This window comes from Podarcis bocagei (assembly GCF_964188305.1).
Source record: "Podarcis bocagei genome assembly, chromosome: 6".
NCBI classification, from domain to species: Eukaryota; Metazoa; Chordata; class Lepidosauria; order Squamata; family Lacertidae; genus Podarcis; species Podarcis bocagei.
The window spans coordinates 29,458,881-29,475,904 of NC_138130.1; the positions used below are offsets into that span (position 1 = coordinate 29,458,881).

Consider the following 17,024-nt stretch of genomic DNA (forward strand, 5'->3'; position numbering starts at 1 on the left):
GACGACACGTCCCGCCTGCCAGACATCTGGAAATTAGCCCTCCCCACAAAAACCGACACCAGAACCAGAGGCACACAGAACGCCATCTCCAATCAACCACACCAGACCCAAACCCAGACCCTCTCCACAGATAAATTACAGACACCATCCAGTAGCCAAACCAAAGTGGCACCTCCGGATGCTGCACCCCCCTGCAATCCCTACACAGATCTGGCTGGCACAGGGCACAAAACCACAGCTCGCCCCTATACACGAAGCCAAGCCAGAGCACAACTAAGTGCAGTACAGCCATCTTCTCAGAAAAACTCTTCACTAGCTCAAGAGGTCAAGACACGAAAGCTTTAGCAACTAATCCACACCTAATGACCCTCCTAAGTGGTACTCAGAATATCACTCAAGAAATCACTCAAGATATCCCTCAAGTAATTAATGAACAAAAGAAGAAAAGGCACAATAACCTGGGAACTTCCTCTCTGCCCAGAACGTTGGAGGCTATACACCACACCCCCTCAACAGTATTTATAGGAACTCAAACACTGAGATCCTGCTCTGTTCCAGTAACAAGAAGCCGAAAGCACCAGCCTGAAGATGACGAGTGAGACCTCGTCGAAACGTCGCCTAGACACCCCAACTCTTACACGGGAAGATACCCGAAGACACCAAAACCTGCATATATATATATATATATATATGCAGGTTTTGGTGTCTTCGGGTGTCTTCCCGTGTAAGAGTTGGGGTGTCTAGGCGACGTTTCGACGAGGTCTCACTCGTCATCTTCAGGCTGGTGCTTTCGGCTTCTTGTTACTAGAACAGAGCAGGATCTCAGTGTTTGAGTTCCTATACTGTTGAGGGGGTGTGGTGTATAGCCTCTGACGTTCTGGGCAGAGAGGAAGTTCCCAGGTTAGTGTGCCTTTTCTTCTTTTGTTCATTAATTACTTGAGGGATATCTTGACGAGTGAGACCTCGTCGAAACGTCGCCTAGACACCCCAACTCTTACACGGGAAGACACCCGAAGACACCAAAACCTGCATTCCTGTACCCGTGAAAATCTACGAAAGCAAATATATATATTTGTTCTAGTAACAAGAAGCCGAAAGCACCAGCCTGAAGATGACGAGTGAGACCTCGTCGAAACGTCGCCTAGACACCCCAACTCTTACACGGGAAGACACCCGAAGACACCAAAACCTACATTCCTGTACCCGTGAAAATCTACGAAAGCATATATATATATATATATATATATATATATATATATATATATATATATATATTTGCTTTCGTAGATTTTCACGGGTACAGGAATGCAGGTTTTGGTGTCTTCGGGTGTACACCCCAACTCTTACACGGGAAGACACCCGAAGACACCAAAACCTGCATATATATATATATATATATATAATTTTTAACATATAATTTTCAGCAATCATTTAACGCATTTTCATATCTTATACAATTTTTGACTTCCATCAATCACATCTGAAAATTTCCCGATCTTTTCCACTTAATTTACATTTCTTAATTTCACTATTACTTTTAATTTTCTTAACTAAGAACTCTCTTCATAATCTCCCTTGCGATATTTCATAGATTCCTCCTTGCAAAACTTCTTGTAATCCTACAACTGTTGATTACAATTGCTTTTCAGATAGTTCACATATTTATCCCAGTCCTCTGAGAATCTCTGGTCCTGCAGGTTTCGAATCCTTCCTGTCATCTTATCTAATTCTGCATAGTCCAGCCTCTATCCACTCCTAATCTGAAATTCCCCACCAATGCCAGCGAACCCTCGAGGCAGGAAAAATAAATAAATCACACTGTCTCCTCTTCCCACGCATGCGCAGTGAGCCAGCGTGACCTCACGCCCTCCCACCTCCGCGTCATCTCCTTCCCCTTCCGTCGCCTGGAAATAGCGGGCCGAGCCCGGCGAAGGAAGGAAAGGAAGAGCCGCTTTGCCCGTGTGCGCATGCGCGTCGTCGTCGCGGCCGGGAATTGGCTCTCGTCCGTCGTCAGCGGCTGCTGCTGCTGCTGCCGCTGCTGGTGGCGCGGCGCTCCGGGGACGCCGGCGTCGTGTTTTGGGCATATGCTCGGCGGCGCCTGAGCTCCGTCCGCTGCGCCCCGGGCCTCCCTGTGCCGCCGCCGCCCGCCCCGCCGGGGATGCTGAGCAAAGGGGCGCTGCAGCGCGTGCTCTCCGCCGTCAACAGGAGGAGGAGGATGAAGCTGCTCATGGGGCTCGCCCTGGTCGCCTACGTCGCTTGTAAGTGCCCAGGCTGGGTGGGTGGGTGGGGGCTCCCATTCATTCGCCTCTTCCCAAAATGGAGGGGGGGGTCACCGCGCGCTTTCCCTCGGTTTTTCATTTTTGCAAATTGCAGCAGCCGAAGGGTTGCACCAAACGCTGGGAGGGAGGGAGGGAGGGAAGCGACATGGTGGGGAGACAGATGTGACATAGCAATTCCTCCTTCTTTTTTTGCAAAAGGTTCTCGGTGGGGAGTCAAGAGTTTCTGGTGGAAGTTTGCAAAGTCCCCGTCGCTTCTTTGCGTATTTCTTTTTCAGCGGCAGCGGGCAGGAGGGAAACCTCTTGATGGCGCTTTCTGGTGGGGGGGGGTGTTTGGGGAGGGGGTGTTGCCCAAACTTTAGCAAAGCCCAAACTTTAGCAAAGTCTAAAAGCAAAATGCCCCAAACCTCCGACCGTGAAGGTTAGGCCCCAAGTCCGTATTTGAACACTGACCAGAGTGTGCTTTGAGATTTTGTGGTGTGTGTGTGTGTGTGTATTTGGCAGTGGAGGAGAGTAGCTTCTCTGTGTTCTCAGGTGATGGCAGTGTAATAGTTATGTCTACTCAGGAGTAAGTCCTGATAAATTCAAAAAAGGTAAGTGGAGTCTGCATCGTAGGCCGAGTCAAACAAAAAGATAGTTGTGTCCTGTGCTTACGATTTGCATTTACCGCAGCTGTGTCTCTTTTTGGCTGGGAAACCTAATAAAAACATTCTGCTGCTGGTTCTCTGAATTAAACTAATGGCTTGCTCACAGGACCTGTTTCCAGTGTCCAGGCTTATATTCTCTCTCTTTCTCTTTTCACCTGCCCCCCTCTCCCTGCCAGGGTTGCATTGTGGCAAATGTCCATCTCACCACCACAAGCAGGGTTAGCCTTTTCACATCCATTAGAAGATATCGGTCAGTTGGAGGATATTTTCAGAAACATGCTGGAAACTGAATGGCGCACATAAGGAGGCTCCTTCTAGACTAAGGCCAGCTTGTGAGCTTTTTCCACAGGGTGTGTGTGTGCGCACAAATGTCACAACAGTAGATCCTGATGTTTTGTACCATTGCAAATATCGGGTTTGACTGGTAGCGAAGTATCTGGCATTGTATGTGCAAAAGAAGAATCGGATGACCTGTCAGCAGTAGCACAGTACAACCTGTAAGCACAGTGCCAATCTGTAGAAAAAGTTGGCCATGTTTGTCTTGGCATCACATAGGCTGAGGAGAACCTTGTATGCCATCCTGACGCCATGGAGGCAGGGCACTATAAAAGTGTAATAAAGAGAAATGGCAATTTTTCGCATCCCACAAATAGTTCACAGCCTGAACTAATTAAGTAACAACTTGTACTTTAATTGACCTTGCTGTGGCTAACCTTTTCAACTCTGCTGCTGCCTTAAGAGGTTTTCCACAGAGGTTTGCACAAAACAAATGCACAGAGGTTTTGCGCAGAGGAAACGTACTGGACAGGCAGATATTCCATACATGTTTTGTAACATGAAGGCTGAAGCAGCGAGGAAGTTGAACATATATCCTGGGAGAACCCTCTTGTCCAGCGTTCCCCAACCAAGTCCCCTTCGGATGTCATTGGACTAGAGCTCCCATCATCCCTCACCATTCCCCACAGTGGCTGGGGCTGATGAGAATTATAGTCCAAAATATTGGAGAAGATGGATGTAGCCAGGGCTTTTTTTCCAGCTGGAACTCAGTTCTGGTACCTCTCAGGTGGGTGTCATTGTCTTTATAAGAGAACAAGGGAGGCATTCATGGTGGGCACCTCTTTCTAGAAAGACAGCACAGGATATAACCCACAGGGCTAGATCAGGCAGGTGCCGTCCCCATGGTTGGCTACTGAAGTGATCAAAGATCAAACCCGAGGCTTTCTGCATGCAGATCATCTGCTTTCCCACTCAGCTATAGTTTAACGTGGGCCTTGCTTTAGAGTCTGCACACTTCAGCATTGACATGGCTCCGTTGTTTTTGCTGCGGAAGGAAGGCAAGAGTCCATTTCTGCTTTAGATAACAGTGGTCAGATACCTGAATGTGGTGGAAGTGGAAGGAAGTAGTACAATAAAATACAATATAGTATTTAAAAGCAACAAAAATACAATTAAAAATCAATATAAATATTTAATTTGATGTGCTGTTCTTTAACCATTAATCCACAGACACCATGCGGACCATCTGAATGACGCTTGTGGAATAATGATGGTCCAAACCATGGGCCACAGTTCGGAAACCTATGGTTTAGCGCTTTTTGTACATTCAGGCTTACACATTTCAGGGTTGCAATACAGGCACGTCTGATGCACTATCTTGTTGCACCGATAAGGAGCGAGGAGAAAATCCCCAGAGTTTTCCTGGTGGCTCATAGCAGTTTTCACTCCGCTTAAAAGAAGAAACAAACAACAGTCCAGATGGAGCAGTAGGCAAACTAAGGGCACACTCTTCTTTGCGTAATATAATGTCTCCAGGGTTTCCTTATTTAGGAGCATTGTAGTCATTTAATGTAAGGACAAGCCCTAGGGCTTCAGCTTATTGCTTTAACCGGTGAAGTAATGCTTACATTCTAAAGTATGTTGTAGACATCGCCTCTTGTCTTGGGTGGTCCAGAAAGGCCTAGAAATATTTGAGTATGTGAGTGGGGTAATGAAAGAAAGTATTTGAGTGTGTTTGTTGAAAGTGTGCCTCAGGTTCATTTCAGCTACTTAACTGGCATAGCCTATGTGTGTAGCGGAATGGGCTTGTAATCTTCAGCAAGGTGTGTTAGTAGTTACAATTGCTGCACATTCGAAAACTCCTAGTATTATTATTAATAATAGTAATTAATAATAGAAATGTTTCACAAACTAGTACACGTAAGCAAGAGGGTGGAGATGTGGAGGAGGGACTTGTATTTCTTGTCCCTAGTTATGGTGCAAACAATATCCACTTGGTGCCTAAGATGCTGACTAGTTTTGTGACACCGCTCCCATCCAGCCCGCCACGCAAGTGTTCAATTATAACTGGGGGGGGGGGGTTATGGACATTCTATAATTTGTGTAAATTGCTTAGAGATTACGGGTGGTTAAACAGTATGTAAATTCCCATGAGTAAATAATATTCCCCATAGCAGTCACAATAGTATGCTAGCCACGCAAAAAGCGTTGCGCTGTCAAAGGCACAAAATATTTCACTTTTGAGTGCTCAGAAATTGTTACTCGGCAATAAAAGCATTTATTTTACAGAACCAACGCAACAAATTTCTGTTGGTAGCACAGAATCCGAAAGGCCATTGAGGTGAACTTTTAAGTTCCTCTGGAATGATTGCAGTCTCAGTAGCTTAACTCGAGGTAGTAAATTATGTGTTACTAAGTGGGTGACACTGTGGTCTAAACCACAGAGCCTAGGGCTTGCCGATCGGAAGGTCGGCGGTTCGAATCCCCGCAATGGAGTGAGCTCCCGTTGTTCGGTCCCAGCTCCTGCCAACCTAGCAGTTCGAAAGCATGTCAAAGCGCAAGTAGATAAATAGGTACCGCTCTGGCGGGAAAGTAAACGGCGTTTCCGTGAGCTGCTCTGGTTCGCCAGAAGCGGCTTAGTCATGCTGGCCACATGACCTGGAAAACTGTCTGCGGACAAACGGCTCCCTTAGCCAGTAAAGGGAGATGAGCACCGCAACCCCAGAGTCGTTTGCGACTGGAGTTAACTGTCAGGGGTCCTTTACCTTTTTAAGGGAGGAATAATCATCGCTGACTGATGTTCTATATATTGTGTTGTTTTTCTGTGTACGTTTGCTTTGTGAGGGATTGAGCAACAAATAAAAATTTTCTGAAAGCGTGATACGTTTTGTTGTTGCTGATTTTCTTCAGTTCTCTGTAGAAGTCAGATAACGCTTAAGTGCAGTAGCTTTTAATAGCTGAGAAGATCGATCCAATTCTGCAGGTCGATGTACTGGCAATAGCTGTCTTGATGCTTCCTTGAAAAATGATTAAGTGGTTTTGTGGCAATGGCTTATCTCCACCCCCTTATTTCAGCATCGCCATTACAGGAATAGTTCTGTGAATGATTCATATTTGGAATATGGTAAAATATTAGCACTGACATACTGAAGCAAAAAACTAGGTGCAGTTCCTCCAAAACAAAGGCATTATTTAGATTCTAAGGAACATGTACTTGTGGCTGAATGTTTTTCAGAGCTATCAAGGTAGATTCTGTACCAGAGCAAGGCTGAAATCCAGGTTCAGAGGTGTCCAGTTAATGCGATACAGTGGGTAAAATATTGCCTGCCAAGTCAGAGAGACAGAGGATGGGATTCAACTAAATGCGTCCCATCAGCTCACGGATTTCTGCTTGTGCAGTGGGACTTTTACCTTTCTCCCCTGCCAGCATGTCCCCACACCTGCCCCAAATGTGCTCCAGGGGGTTGAAGTGAACTCCTAGAACAGATTTTGGGGGGTATGGGTCGGGGAAGAGAGAGACAATGTTCCGAGGTGCAAGCAGAAATCCTTGCACTGACAGAACGATCACCCAGCGCTAAGGTGGATGCAACCCATTGTCATCAACTTTAAAGCGAATGCTTGCTTGCTGAAGCTTGGAGCATAAAATCAAACTTAATCTTGGCCTTCATGGAAAGTATATCATTTTTTGACACGTCTGCTCTCAAAGATAGGTGCACCATGACTTAGTCTGGTGTGGGTAAAGTGCCTGAAATTGTAATGTGTCTAATTAACTCTTATGGTTCTGTAATTAAATCGCGACAGGAACAATTGGCTCATTGTCCGCTGTAGTTAATGGTAAAATGCAGCTAATGGATTCACAAGCAGGGCTTTAAGGGCGGGTTGGTGGCTTTGAAGTTTCTTGAAGTTAATAAAAGAATTGCCTTTCTGTTTATGCAACCCGATAGGGTCTTGTGACTAAATATCAGCTCGATCAGAGGAACTGTTGCCACAGCACTTGTTTGAGCTTTTGTTTCCAGTGTTTTCCGTCAAACAATGCACACCCGTTTGGCCAGAATGGAGTCGCTTAGAACTATGCAGCAAGGCAGTTTTTAAGGTAGAAAAAATAAATAAATAACTACACTGCTCCCCTCCCAGCTCCAATACGTGGTATAGCACGTGAAGCGAAAATTTTCTTAATTTGGATGCTTTCCTGTCTTCCCAGCTATTGCCCATTAAAAGTAAAGGGACCCCTGACCATTAGGTCCAGTCGTGGCCGACTCTGGGGTTGTGGCGCTCATCTTGCTTTATTGGCTGAGGGAGCTGGCGTACAGCTTCCGGGTCATGTGGCCAGCATGACTAAGCCTCTTCTGGCGAACCAGAGCAGTGCACGGAAATGCCGTTTACCTTCCTGCCGGAGCGGTACCTATTTATCTACTTGCACTTTGACGTGCTTTCGAACTGCTAGGTTGGCAGGAGCAGGGACAGAGCAACGGGATTCGAACCGCCGACCTTCTGATTGGCAAGTCCTAGGCTCTGTGGTTTAACTCACAGCGCCACCCGCGTCCCACGCCTTCCCAGTTATTGCCCATTAATTACTCCCTATTGATCACCCATTTCCTCTTTTCAGACTGCTAAATTGCTATGTTTCTCATTAGCTGGCTTCTCTCACCTACATCAAGAGAGTTTCTGGCAGCTGCCATTGGTTGCATCCAGAAGGTGTGGCGTCCGTTGTAAGGTCCTACTGTTTTGGTGGGACACATTTAAACATTTTCAGCATTGATTATGCCCGATTCTCATGAGCACTTGTGTGTGATCTGCTCACAGGCATGCTTTCGGCTCTCTTTCAGCGGATTTATTGCTCCTGTGCATCATTCCCTTCTTAATTCACACGAATGATAAGCATCCTAAAAAGCGAGTGTGGGCAGAGCACAAGAGGGAATCCTTACCTGGGGTTTTAGTTCATTTCAGTTACGTTCACTATATCTGTGCCTCCTTTGAAACGAAGTGCTCGTTCATCTTGGCTTGGAGGCTTCTAGCATTAGCAGATAAAAAACCACCTGTCTTTGGTATCTCTTTCCAAGTGTCTCCAGCGTGTAGCATTTCTCCCCATCTTTGGCTTCCATGCTCCACCCTTGGACTCACTGCTTGAGTCCACTGCATGCCTTTGGACAACCATAGACATTTTTACCACCAGTTCTTGAGAATGATTCATCCCTAAATAGACAACTCACCCGCTTCTGTTCCCTTTCCCTCCAAGGATCAGTTTAAAAGCTGTTCTACCACCTTTTTCATTTTAAGCACCCATCAGCCATAGAAAATACCATACTTTCCCATGTATCAGACACTGTTTTTTCCTTTAAAAAGCATGCTAAAAAGTGGGGGTCATCTTATACATGGGTAGTGCATAGGGTGGATGTTTGATTGGTTCCTGATGCGTCTGTCAGCAGCTATTGTGTGTGTGATTGGTTGCTGCGTCAGTGGGTGGTGTTGATTGGCTGACGCTCAGGCAGTTGGGCAGGCAGTTGGCAGCTTCTGCTGGTGATGGGACAGACGGGAGGCGGATTTTGCGACGTGTGTGGGTGAGTGATTTTCGGCAACCCCCCTAAAAAAAAAGCTCAACCCCCCCCATAGTTCAACAACCCTGTGCCATCTTCCCCCATTTTCTTAAATTTGAGTTCCTAAAAATAGGGGGCGTCTTATACACGGGGGGCGTCTTATAGCTGGAAAAGTACGGTACTTTGATTCTGCGAAGGATGCACATTATTAGGAAGGCATGCTTAAAATCTGGGACAAGTTTGTTGATTTGTTCCCATGGCTCTTGGCAAGCCGGCTGGCTAGCAACCATTCCATTAAGTGTGTCTTGTGTAGTGAATGGGCCTTGGAAGTGTGTGGACATGCCCTTAAGGCAAATTAAGGTCAATGAATAAATGCTTTGTGGTGTGTGGGTGTTTGTGTTCTGTGCACTCCTCAGGGCAACTTGCAACAATTTTAAATTACAAGGCCATAGAACATACTAAAATGTGCACACACACTGTTCAAATAAGCTTAATCAGGAACCAAAGAATTTGAATGTTTACTGTGTCTGGATTCAGGATATATTAAAGAGAAGGTTGGAATTGTTGCTTTGTTTCGCACATAATGGTCAGCTTATTGAATTTATAAAGCCATCATCGAAAGAATAAAATCTCACTTTACTGAAGATGGTTATTTCAGTTTTCTCCCATATTTTCTTAATAGTTTTAAAGTAATTAAATGTTTCTGGGTGCTCTTACTGTGATCAGTAGCTTAAAACAACAAATGATTTTTAAAATGCAAAAACACTAATTACAATGCATTTGGTACTATTTTCTCTGTAGACAACTAAGAAACAGCTAGCATTCTGTTTTCAGTTGCGTTCACAGCCAGGAAGTGTTTGGAAGCATGCTTGCATTTCTTGTATATCTTTAACCCACTCATCCATAATAGAACTTAATGATAAATCATCACATGGTATAATATGCCACGTGCTGTTATTCATCTGAGGTTGCATTTACCTAATTTTAAGACCTGCCAAGTAACAGATGATTCTGTCCTGATATGTAAAACCATAGAATTCAAAGAAGGCAAACCCCCACCCCAATGTCTGTATATCTGAGTTTCTGACACAGCCAGACAGAGACACACCTTTCCACCCAGAACTGCAATAGTATGGAAAAACCTACCCCCATTCCCCAGCTGGTTGGCAGAGGAGCAGGGGTGAGGTGCTCTGTATCTATGGGACACAGATGGCATTGTGGTCTAAACCACTGAGCCTCTTGGGCTTGCCAATCAGAAGGTTGGCGGTTCAAATCCCTGCGACAGAGTGAGCTCCCGTTGCTCTGTCCCAGCTTCTGCCAACCTAGCAGTTCGAAAGCACGCCAGTGCAAGTAGATAAATAGGTACCGCTCCAGCGGGAAAGTATACAGTGTTTCTGTGTCCTCTGGTTTCCGTCATGGTGTTCCGTTGCACCAGAAGCGGTTTAGTCATGCTGGCCACATGACTCGGAAAGCTGTCTGTGGACAAACACTGGCTTCCTCAGTTTGAAAGCTAGATGAGCGCTGCAACCCCATAGTCGCCTTTGACTGGACTTAACCATCCAGGGGTCCTTTACCTTTACCTTTTTATGCTCTGTGCCTTCACATCTGTGCTCTGCACTCATGTCTGCATGCACAAGAGAGAATGTGGGGTAGCTTCTCCCACTTCTGCTTTGGCCATTCTCGTCACCACCAGGAGCTGGGTTCTTGGGAAGCATTGGCCAACAGCGAACATGGCTGTCAGCTGGAGAAAGGAGTTGGCCACTCTTAACGATATGTAGAATATTTCCATGTGAAACCACTAAACGAGAAAGCACCCAGGGAGCAAGACAAGTGCTTCACAAACATCCATTCCTCGCAAAATTGTCCCCCCGCCCTCAGTGGCTGTTGACGGTCAAAATTTCAATACAGTACTGCCTAAAATAGGCACAGCCCAGATGCAAAAGGACGCAGGTGGCGCTGTGGGTTAAACCACAGAGCCTAGGGCTTGCCGATCAGAAGGTCGGCGGTTCGAATCCCCGCGACGGGGTGAGCTCCCGTTGCTCGGTTCCTGCTCCTGCCAACCTAGCAGTTCGAAAGCACGTCAAAGTGCAAGTAGATAAATAGGTACCGCTCCGGCAGGAAGGTAAACGGCGTTTCCATGCGCTGCTCTGGTTCGCCAGAAGCGGCTTAGTCATGCTGGCCACATGACCCGGAAGCTGTATGCCGGCCCCCTCTGCCAATAAAGCGAGTTGAGCGCCGCAACCTCAAAGTTGGTCACGACTGGACCTAATGGTCAGGGGTTCCTTTACCTTTACCAGATGCGAAAATGAGACCCAGGCCCAACTCTCAGGTTTTGTAAACTGAAGAGACAATCTGCACAAGGGAGGTACAGAGGAGAAAAAACACAGAGAAGAGAACTGCGTTTGACAGTGCCAGAATAAATTAGGGAACTGTAAGCAGGCATTTGTATCTATCTGGCATTCTTCCTTGACTACAATAGTGTGAGTTCCTGAGGGGGGTGAAGGTGACTTTGGTTTTCTGGCCAGCAGCAGAAGCTGAAGCTGCTTCACACCTTGCAATTCTTGGAGCAGCTGGGGTTCTTTGTGGACAAGGAACCCAATGTCGGGGGCCAGGCTGGCATTTCTTTTACCTCATGAGTTCTTCCTCCCAGGGGTCCTTGTTCTTCTGGACCAGGAGCAGAGGACACCAGGTGGTAAGGATTGAATTTGCCACCACCCCCTACTCTCTTCACCAGCTCTGCTTTGCCCCTGAAGCATTTCTGCCAGGTTGGAATGGGTCCTTGAACTGCCACAATGCCTCTTTCTTGGGTGATGAGAGAGATTTGTGTCAGTGTGTATGGAAGCTAGCTTACTGTGCAGAGCTGAACAGTTACATCCATTGCACTGCCTGCTCTTGTCTCTGTGCCGCCACCCCTCCCCGGCATGTTGACCCATGGAAGGTTGCCCCTCTCTGTCTTATCACAGATTTGTAGAGTGGGAAGAGACCACAAGACTCATCTAGTCCAACCCCCTGCAATGCAGGAATCTTTTGCCCAACGTGGGGCTCGAACCCACAATGCTGACGTCAAGGGTCTTCATGGCTCCCCTTTCAAACATGATGTGTGTTCAGTGGGCATATGATTTGGGAAAGTGGAAAAATAAGGACCATTTAGTTTGCTAGAAGATTTCTATGCATATGGTACTTCTGCAGATAAAATAACTTGTAACCTGGTGGTGTCTAGACATATCTGATGGCTTTTTTCTGGCGTGCCCCCGCCGCCGCCGCCCCCGCTTGTGGGAAGCTTCACAGAATAGTCTAGTATGATTGTTGTATGTGATGATAATACAGTGGTACCTCGGGGTACAGACGCTTCAGGTTACAGACTCCGCTAACCCAGAAATAGTACCTCGGGTTAAGAACTTGGCTTCAGGATGAGAACAGAAATCGTGCTCCAGCGGCGCGTCAGCAGTGGGAGGCCCCATTAGCTAAAGTGGTACCTCATGTTAAGAACAGTTTCAGGTTAAGAACAGACATCCAGAATGAATTAGGTTCTTAACCCGAGGTACCAGTGTATACGTGTTGTACGTTATTTCCTACTTGGAAACCTTCTGTGAAGTAATTTGTTTGCGAAGGAGAAGTATATTAAGCACATCTAGATTTGGGCTACCTGAATCTCGTTGCAGCTTGAGATGCTGAATGTTTTCCTGACTGTGACAATTAACATTCAGTACTTTGGGAGGACTAATTATTTTGGAATATTTCACCATCCCAATAGTCCTATAATCATTTGATATATACAGTATGACTTGTTTTCTGGAATACCTGCTCTTACCCTAATGAAGCTCACCTCGTTAATACCTGAAACGAATGTCTTCTGAATTGATTTAAAATATTTTCAAGCAACACTAATTCATTCTTCTTCTTTTCCCACAGCTGTATGGGGAAATGTACTCAACATGAGGTAACGAGTGCTTCTTTTTTCCCTTTTGTATGTCTGTGAGGATGTGAAGCAGAATTATTCTTTCTGTCAGAACAACAACAAAAAGTATCTTTTCCCTCAACCTTCCTTTCCTTCTTCCATGGAATGGAAGATAACGGGAAACATTCAGTTTCTCTGATTAAAAATGTTGTCGTCAGCCACAAATTTTTGGCATGAGAAGAAAAAAGTGGCAATTGAAAATGGGTAGGCCCATCCACAAGTGTGGGACAAGGCCCTATAACTATTATGCCCTCCCCCCCTTTACTGTCTCTTCCCCTTTCTCCTTCCTGGGGTGCAAACTCGGGAACAACAGTGGTAGATTTGTCATTAGTGAAGGCATTGCATGCGTCCTACAGGAGCAGTTTAGATGCTGGAGATAATATATGAGTGGCGTGCTGCTGTTTTTGAAAGGAGCATGCCTCTTTGAGCAATATCTCTGTTGGGATTAGCCATGCAAATGTCCTTCAGAAGTTTATCAGAGTGGGGAAGAGATTGTCACTGTCGTCTGCAAAAACTATGGGCCGTGTCCAATGTTAACCATTCCATTCACTCTATAGACTTCTGCTTGTCTAATGAAACTTCTTTCTCTTCTTCCTTTGCACCCTCAAAAATCTGCTCCAGGGGATTGTCTGGAGCAGAATTTGTGGGTGTGCAGGAAGAGGAGGGGGAGAATACATCCTGTCTGTTTGCACAGTGTTAGATACAACCCTATATCCTTGACTCCCTCTGCCCCAATTCTTTTGTGTGTGCTTTGCAGTCAGTGTTCCAAAAAGCTTTATCATATTATTACGAGATTGCATTCAGCAGAACTGTGTTTCCGAAAATAACTGTATGCTCCTTCCAAAGAAAGAAAGAAAAAGGCCACCCCTGCTTCCCGTTGTAAGTGGAGAGTCAGATTGGATTACTCCATTGGTAAAAATAAACATTTACTGGTGCTAATCCTGTGGCTGAAAGTGAGCTGGGTTCTTTGCTGTAGAAAATCCATATAACTGTGTGGGTTTCATAGGCTCTGATTGTGTTATCAGCACTTGAAACCCATAAGATTAAACAAGTTTGGCTGAGGATGTGGTTTCACCCAGTGAACCTATTCTACAAATGACTCTTAAGGTAACAAAACAGTTTTAACTCTGGAGTAGCTAACCTCTGGCCCTTCAGAAGTTGCTGGACTCTTCTCCCAATATCCCCTGTCAGCAGGGTCAGCAACTGGGGATGATGGGGGTTGCAGACAACCACTGAGGGCCAGAGGTTAATCACTCCTGGTTTAACTCTTTTACTCCAGAACAAGGGCATATATAGCCACAGGTTTCTGGTGTATGAAAGGGCACAGGATTGACTTGTAACTTTCAGGGGCTTCCCACACTTTTTATAGAGCATCATATCTGGGATAGCATTTATGCAAAGGTGTGCATGACCTTCAGATCACGCACGGCATTCTATGTGCAGGAGCTGGGTCTGCATGAACCCAGGAGTTTTTCTTTGTGCATCCTACATGCTATCCAGCTGTGTCAATGCATTTTCCCGAAACTTGGGTCTCCCAACTGTTGTTGGACTACAACTCCCATCATCCCTGGTTAGCAGGACTGGTGGTCAGGGATGATGGGAGTTGTAGTCCAACAACAACTTTGAGAAGTTTGAGGGAAAACTGACCTATGTTGTGAAACAATCCTTACAGTTTGCAAACATAGGAATACTTGTGGAGGGTTTTCCCCCTTTGGTGATTCCACCCATGTAGGGTTTCCCAACTAAGTTTTGTACTCTTTAGGTGTGGCAGAAGGAATTGGAAGTTGTTGTTGGATTCTATCTCGCATCATCCCTGACAATTGGCTATGCTAGCTAAGGCTGATGGGAGTTGGAGTCCAGCAACATCTGGAGGTTCCCCACCTTTACTGTAAGTCTGCAACTTACACTCATTTAACTTGTGTGCATTCAGTTTTACGTGCTTAGCATTGTTTTTTTAAACAAAATTTAAAAGGGGGGCGGGCCTCTGGGGATGGGAGACTTTGGCAATCCCACCCAAAATTGCACCCAATGACTATGCCCAATTTTGGCTTTAGATGCGATCCCCGTAAAGTCACCCCCATGGAAATTGAGGGCTTACTCTATTCTAGCTGAACTTCTATTGCTGGATTTGGTGGGTCTTTGGCCATTTTTAAAGTTTTCCTTATGGTTTTCTTCCTAACAGGTCTATCCAGGATAATAGTGATCAGAAAGTAGAAAATAAGATTGAAGAGGTCAGTACGCTGGATAATCCAGTATTATAATCCTTGCTTTCCCCACAGTCAGCATTTTGCAGACTTTCACTGTTTTCCTTTCGTTGTCGGTCTTCTTTCCTTTCAATTCTGTCCCCTCGGTGGAGCTGCCACTTTTATTTTTCTTCCCTTCAAATGTTGGCAAAGCTCACAACCATTCAGCTCCACGCCAGTGTGTTGCTTTGTAGATGTCTTCCTTTAACATTCATACTTTGAGACCCTACTTGTTAGTTGTAAATAATAATATATATAAAACAATTTCCGTTTGCCCCCACCATATCCTCAGCCTTTGTGGGTGGGTAGTAACACATTCATCAGTGTTCGTAAAATATATAAACGCAGTAATAATGCAACCAAAATAAGGCAACCTCCTTCTCTTTCCACACCAAATGTCTGCTCCCAGTGTATGTCAGGATTGAAATGGGTCGTGGGAGTAAAATGCTGGTTTCCTGTTGGCATTCTTTATCTTTGTTTCAGTGCTGCTTATATGCAGCTGACTGCAGCACCCACCCCTCAATTCTTTATGGCTGTGTCATCTTGTAAAGCTAAACTAAACCATGGCTTAATGTAACAATGGAAGAATGGTTGTCAAAATTAATGGACTTAGCTGAGATAGCAAAATAGACATGTTTAATCAGGGGAAAGTCAGTGCTAACATTTACTAAAGATTGGTTTTAAATTATTGTACCCCACCTTACTTGTGCTGGTCTATAAGGATTTGATTATGACTAAAGATTGGAAACCTCTCATAGACTTTTGTGTGAAAAAAAGGAAATAATGACGCTTGAAGATAAAGTTTGTTCATAGAAAGTGGTTTTGTTGGGTGTTATATTGGAGTGGATGAAGTGAATATTGTTTATATATAGCAGATGAAGAATCAGAAGTTCTTTAGTTTCTGAGCTTTATCTTTTCTATTTTCTCTATCTATTTCTTATTATCTGTCTTCTTTCTTTATTCTTTTTCACTATGTCTTTATCTTAAGTTTTGTATTTTTCTCTATGAACACTTTCATTTTAAATAACAAACTATGGCTTAATGTGAAAGTGCTGGTTCCCAAGGCGGAGATAGCATCTACTTTGCTTTTCCCTTGTGCTTTAGACCGATGTTGCAACTAAGCCAGAGTTTGGCGTAGGGTATTGTCTGAACCCAGGATCACAGTCAAAGCTCTCTCTTCTCTTTTAACTATGATCTGTAGTTTAAAAACAAATCTTGATTTGTTGTTCTTGCGGGGAAATATATTGATGCAAGGAAACCACACTGGGTGTTAACTGTCGCTTTTGCCTTTAGGTTGTCGCGCCTTTAAGAGAGAAGATCCGAGAACTGGAGAAAAGGTATCTTCTAAAAGCCACGGCGACTGAAATGGCTTCAGATAGATGTTACATAGGGCATTGGGGACGCAGTGAAACCTTGCTTGACCCCACAGCACAGCAGCAGTGGAGCAGACCATAGCTCGCTTAATGCAACTCTTTGGAAATGGTTTTGCAGGTAGTGACAGATCAAGGAGAATTAACTAGGGCACACTCCCCTGTGTGTCTCTCAGTGCTGGAGCAACCAAAGCTGTGTCGGTGCTGAAGCCAGGTTGAAATGAATGAATGCAAATTTTCTTGATCTAAGTGTGACTACGGTTGTATGGCTACAACCTTCTCGAGTACCTTTCCCGAATAAAGGATATGTTAATGACTGGGAGGTAGCTGTTTAAATCCTCAACAGTCTAGGGAGTTTTAAATTATTATTTTTTAAAGTCATCGTGATCTAGATATTTAGAACTGTCACCACCTTCTCTCCCCGCCTCCCTTTCATTGCATGTTTATATTTAAAAGTAGCCTAAAATAGAATGTACTATTGCAGACTGGTGGTACATCTGGCATCCAACACTGTGTACCAATGAAGCATTTTGTATTCCTGTTTTCATCCAGGAAGATAAGTAAGAGAAGCTGCAGATCAGTTCACAGTGTAAACAAAGAACTTGTGCTTTATGCCACGGCATTTGATATTAGTAACTTCTAAGGAGGCTATAATGTTTGATCACCTAAGTCTAATGCTGGATACAACTCCGTACAGTAGCACCTCGGGTTACATTACCC

At 45.0% G+C, this 17,024-nt stretch overlaps 1 protein-coding gene across 1 annotated transcript in view; it reads left to right on the plus strand.

Annotated features, from left to right (window-relative positions):
- Positions 1-1,978: 1,978 nt before the first annotated feature.
- The window catches only part of UXS1 (UDP-glucuronate decarboxylase 1), a 35,480-nt gene continuing 20,434 nt past the window's right edge, over positions 1,979-17,024 (plus strand). The window contains exons 1-4 of the mRNA XM_081198526.1: positions 1,979-2,258; positions 12,646-12,673; positions 14,874-14,922; positions 16,228-16,271. Of these exons, the coding sequence (XP_081054652.1) occupies positions 2,159-2,258; positions 12,646-12,673; positions 14,874-14,922; positions 16,228-16,271 (221 nt within the window). The 5' untranslated portion in view covers positions 1,979-2,158. The remainder of the gene's footprint in view (positions 2,259-12,645; positions 12,674-14,873; positions 14,923-16,227; positions 16,272-17,024) is intronic.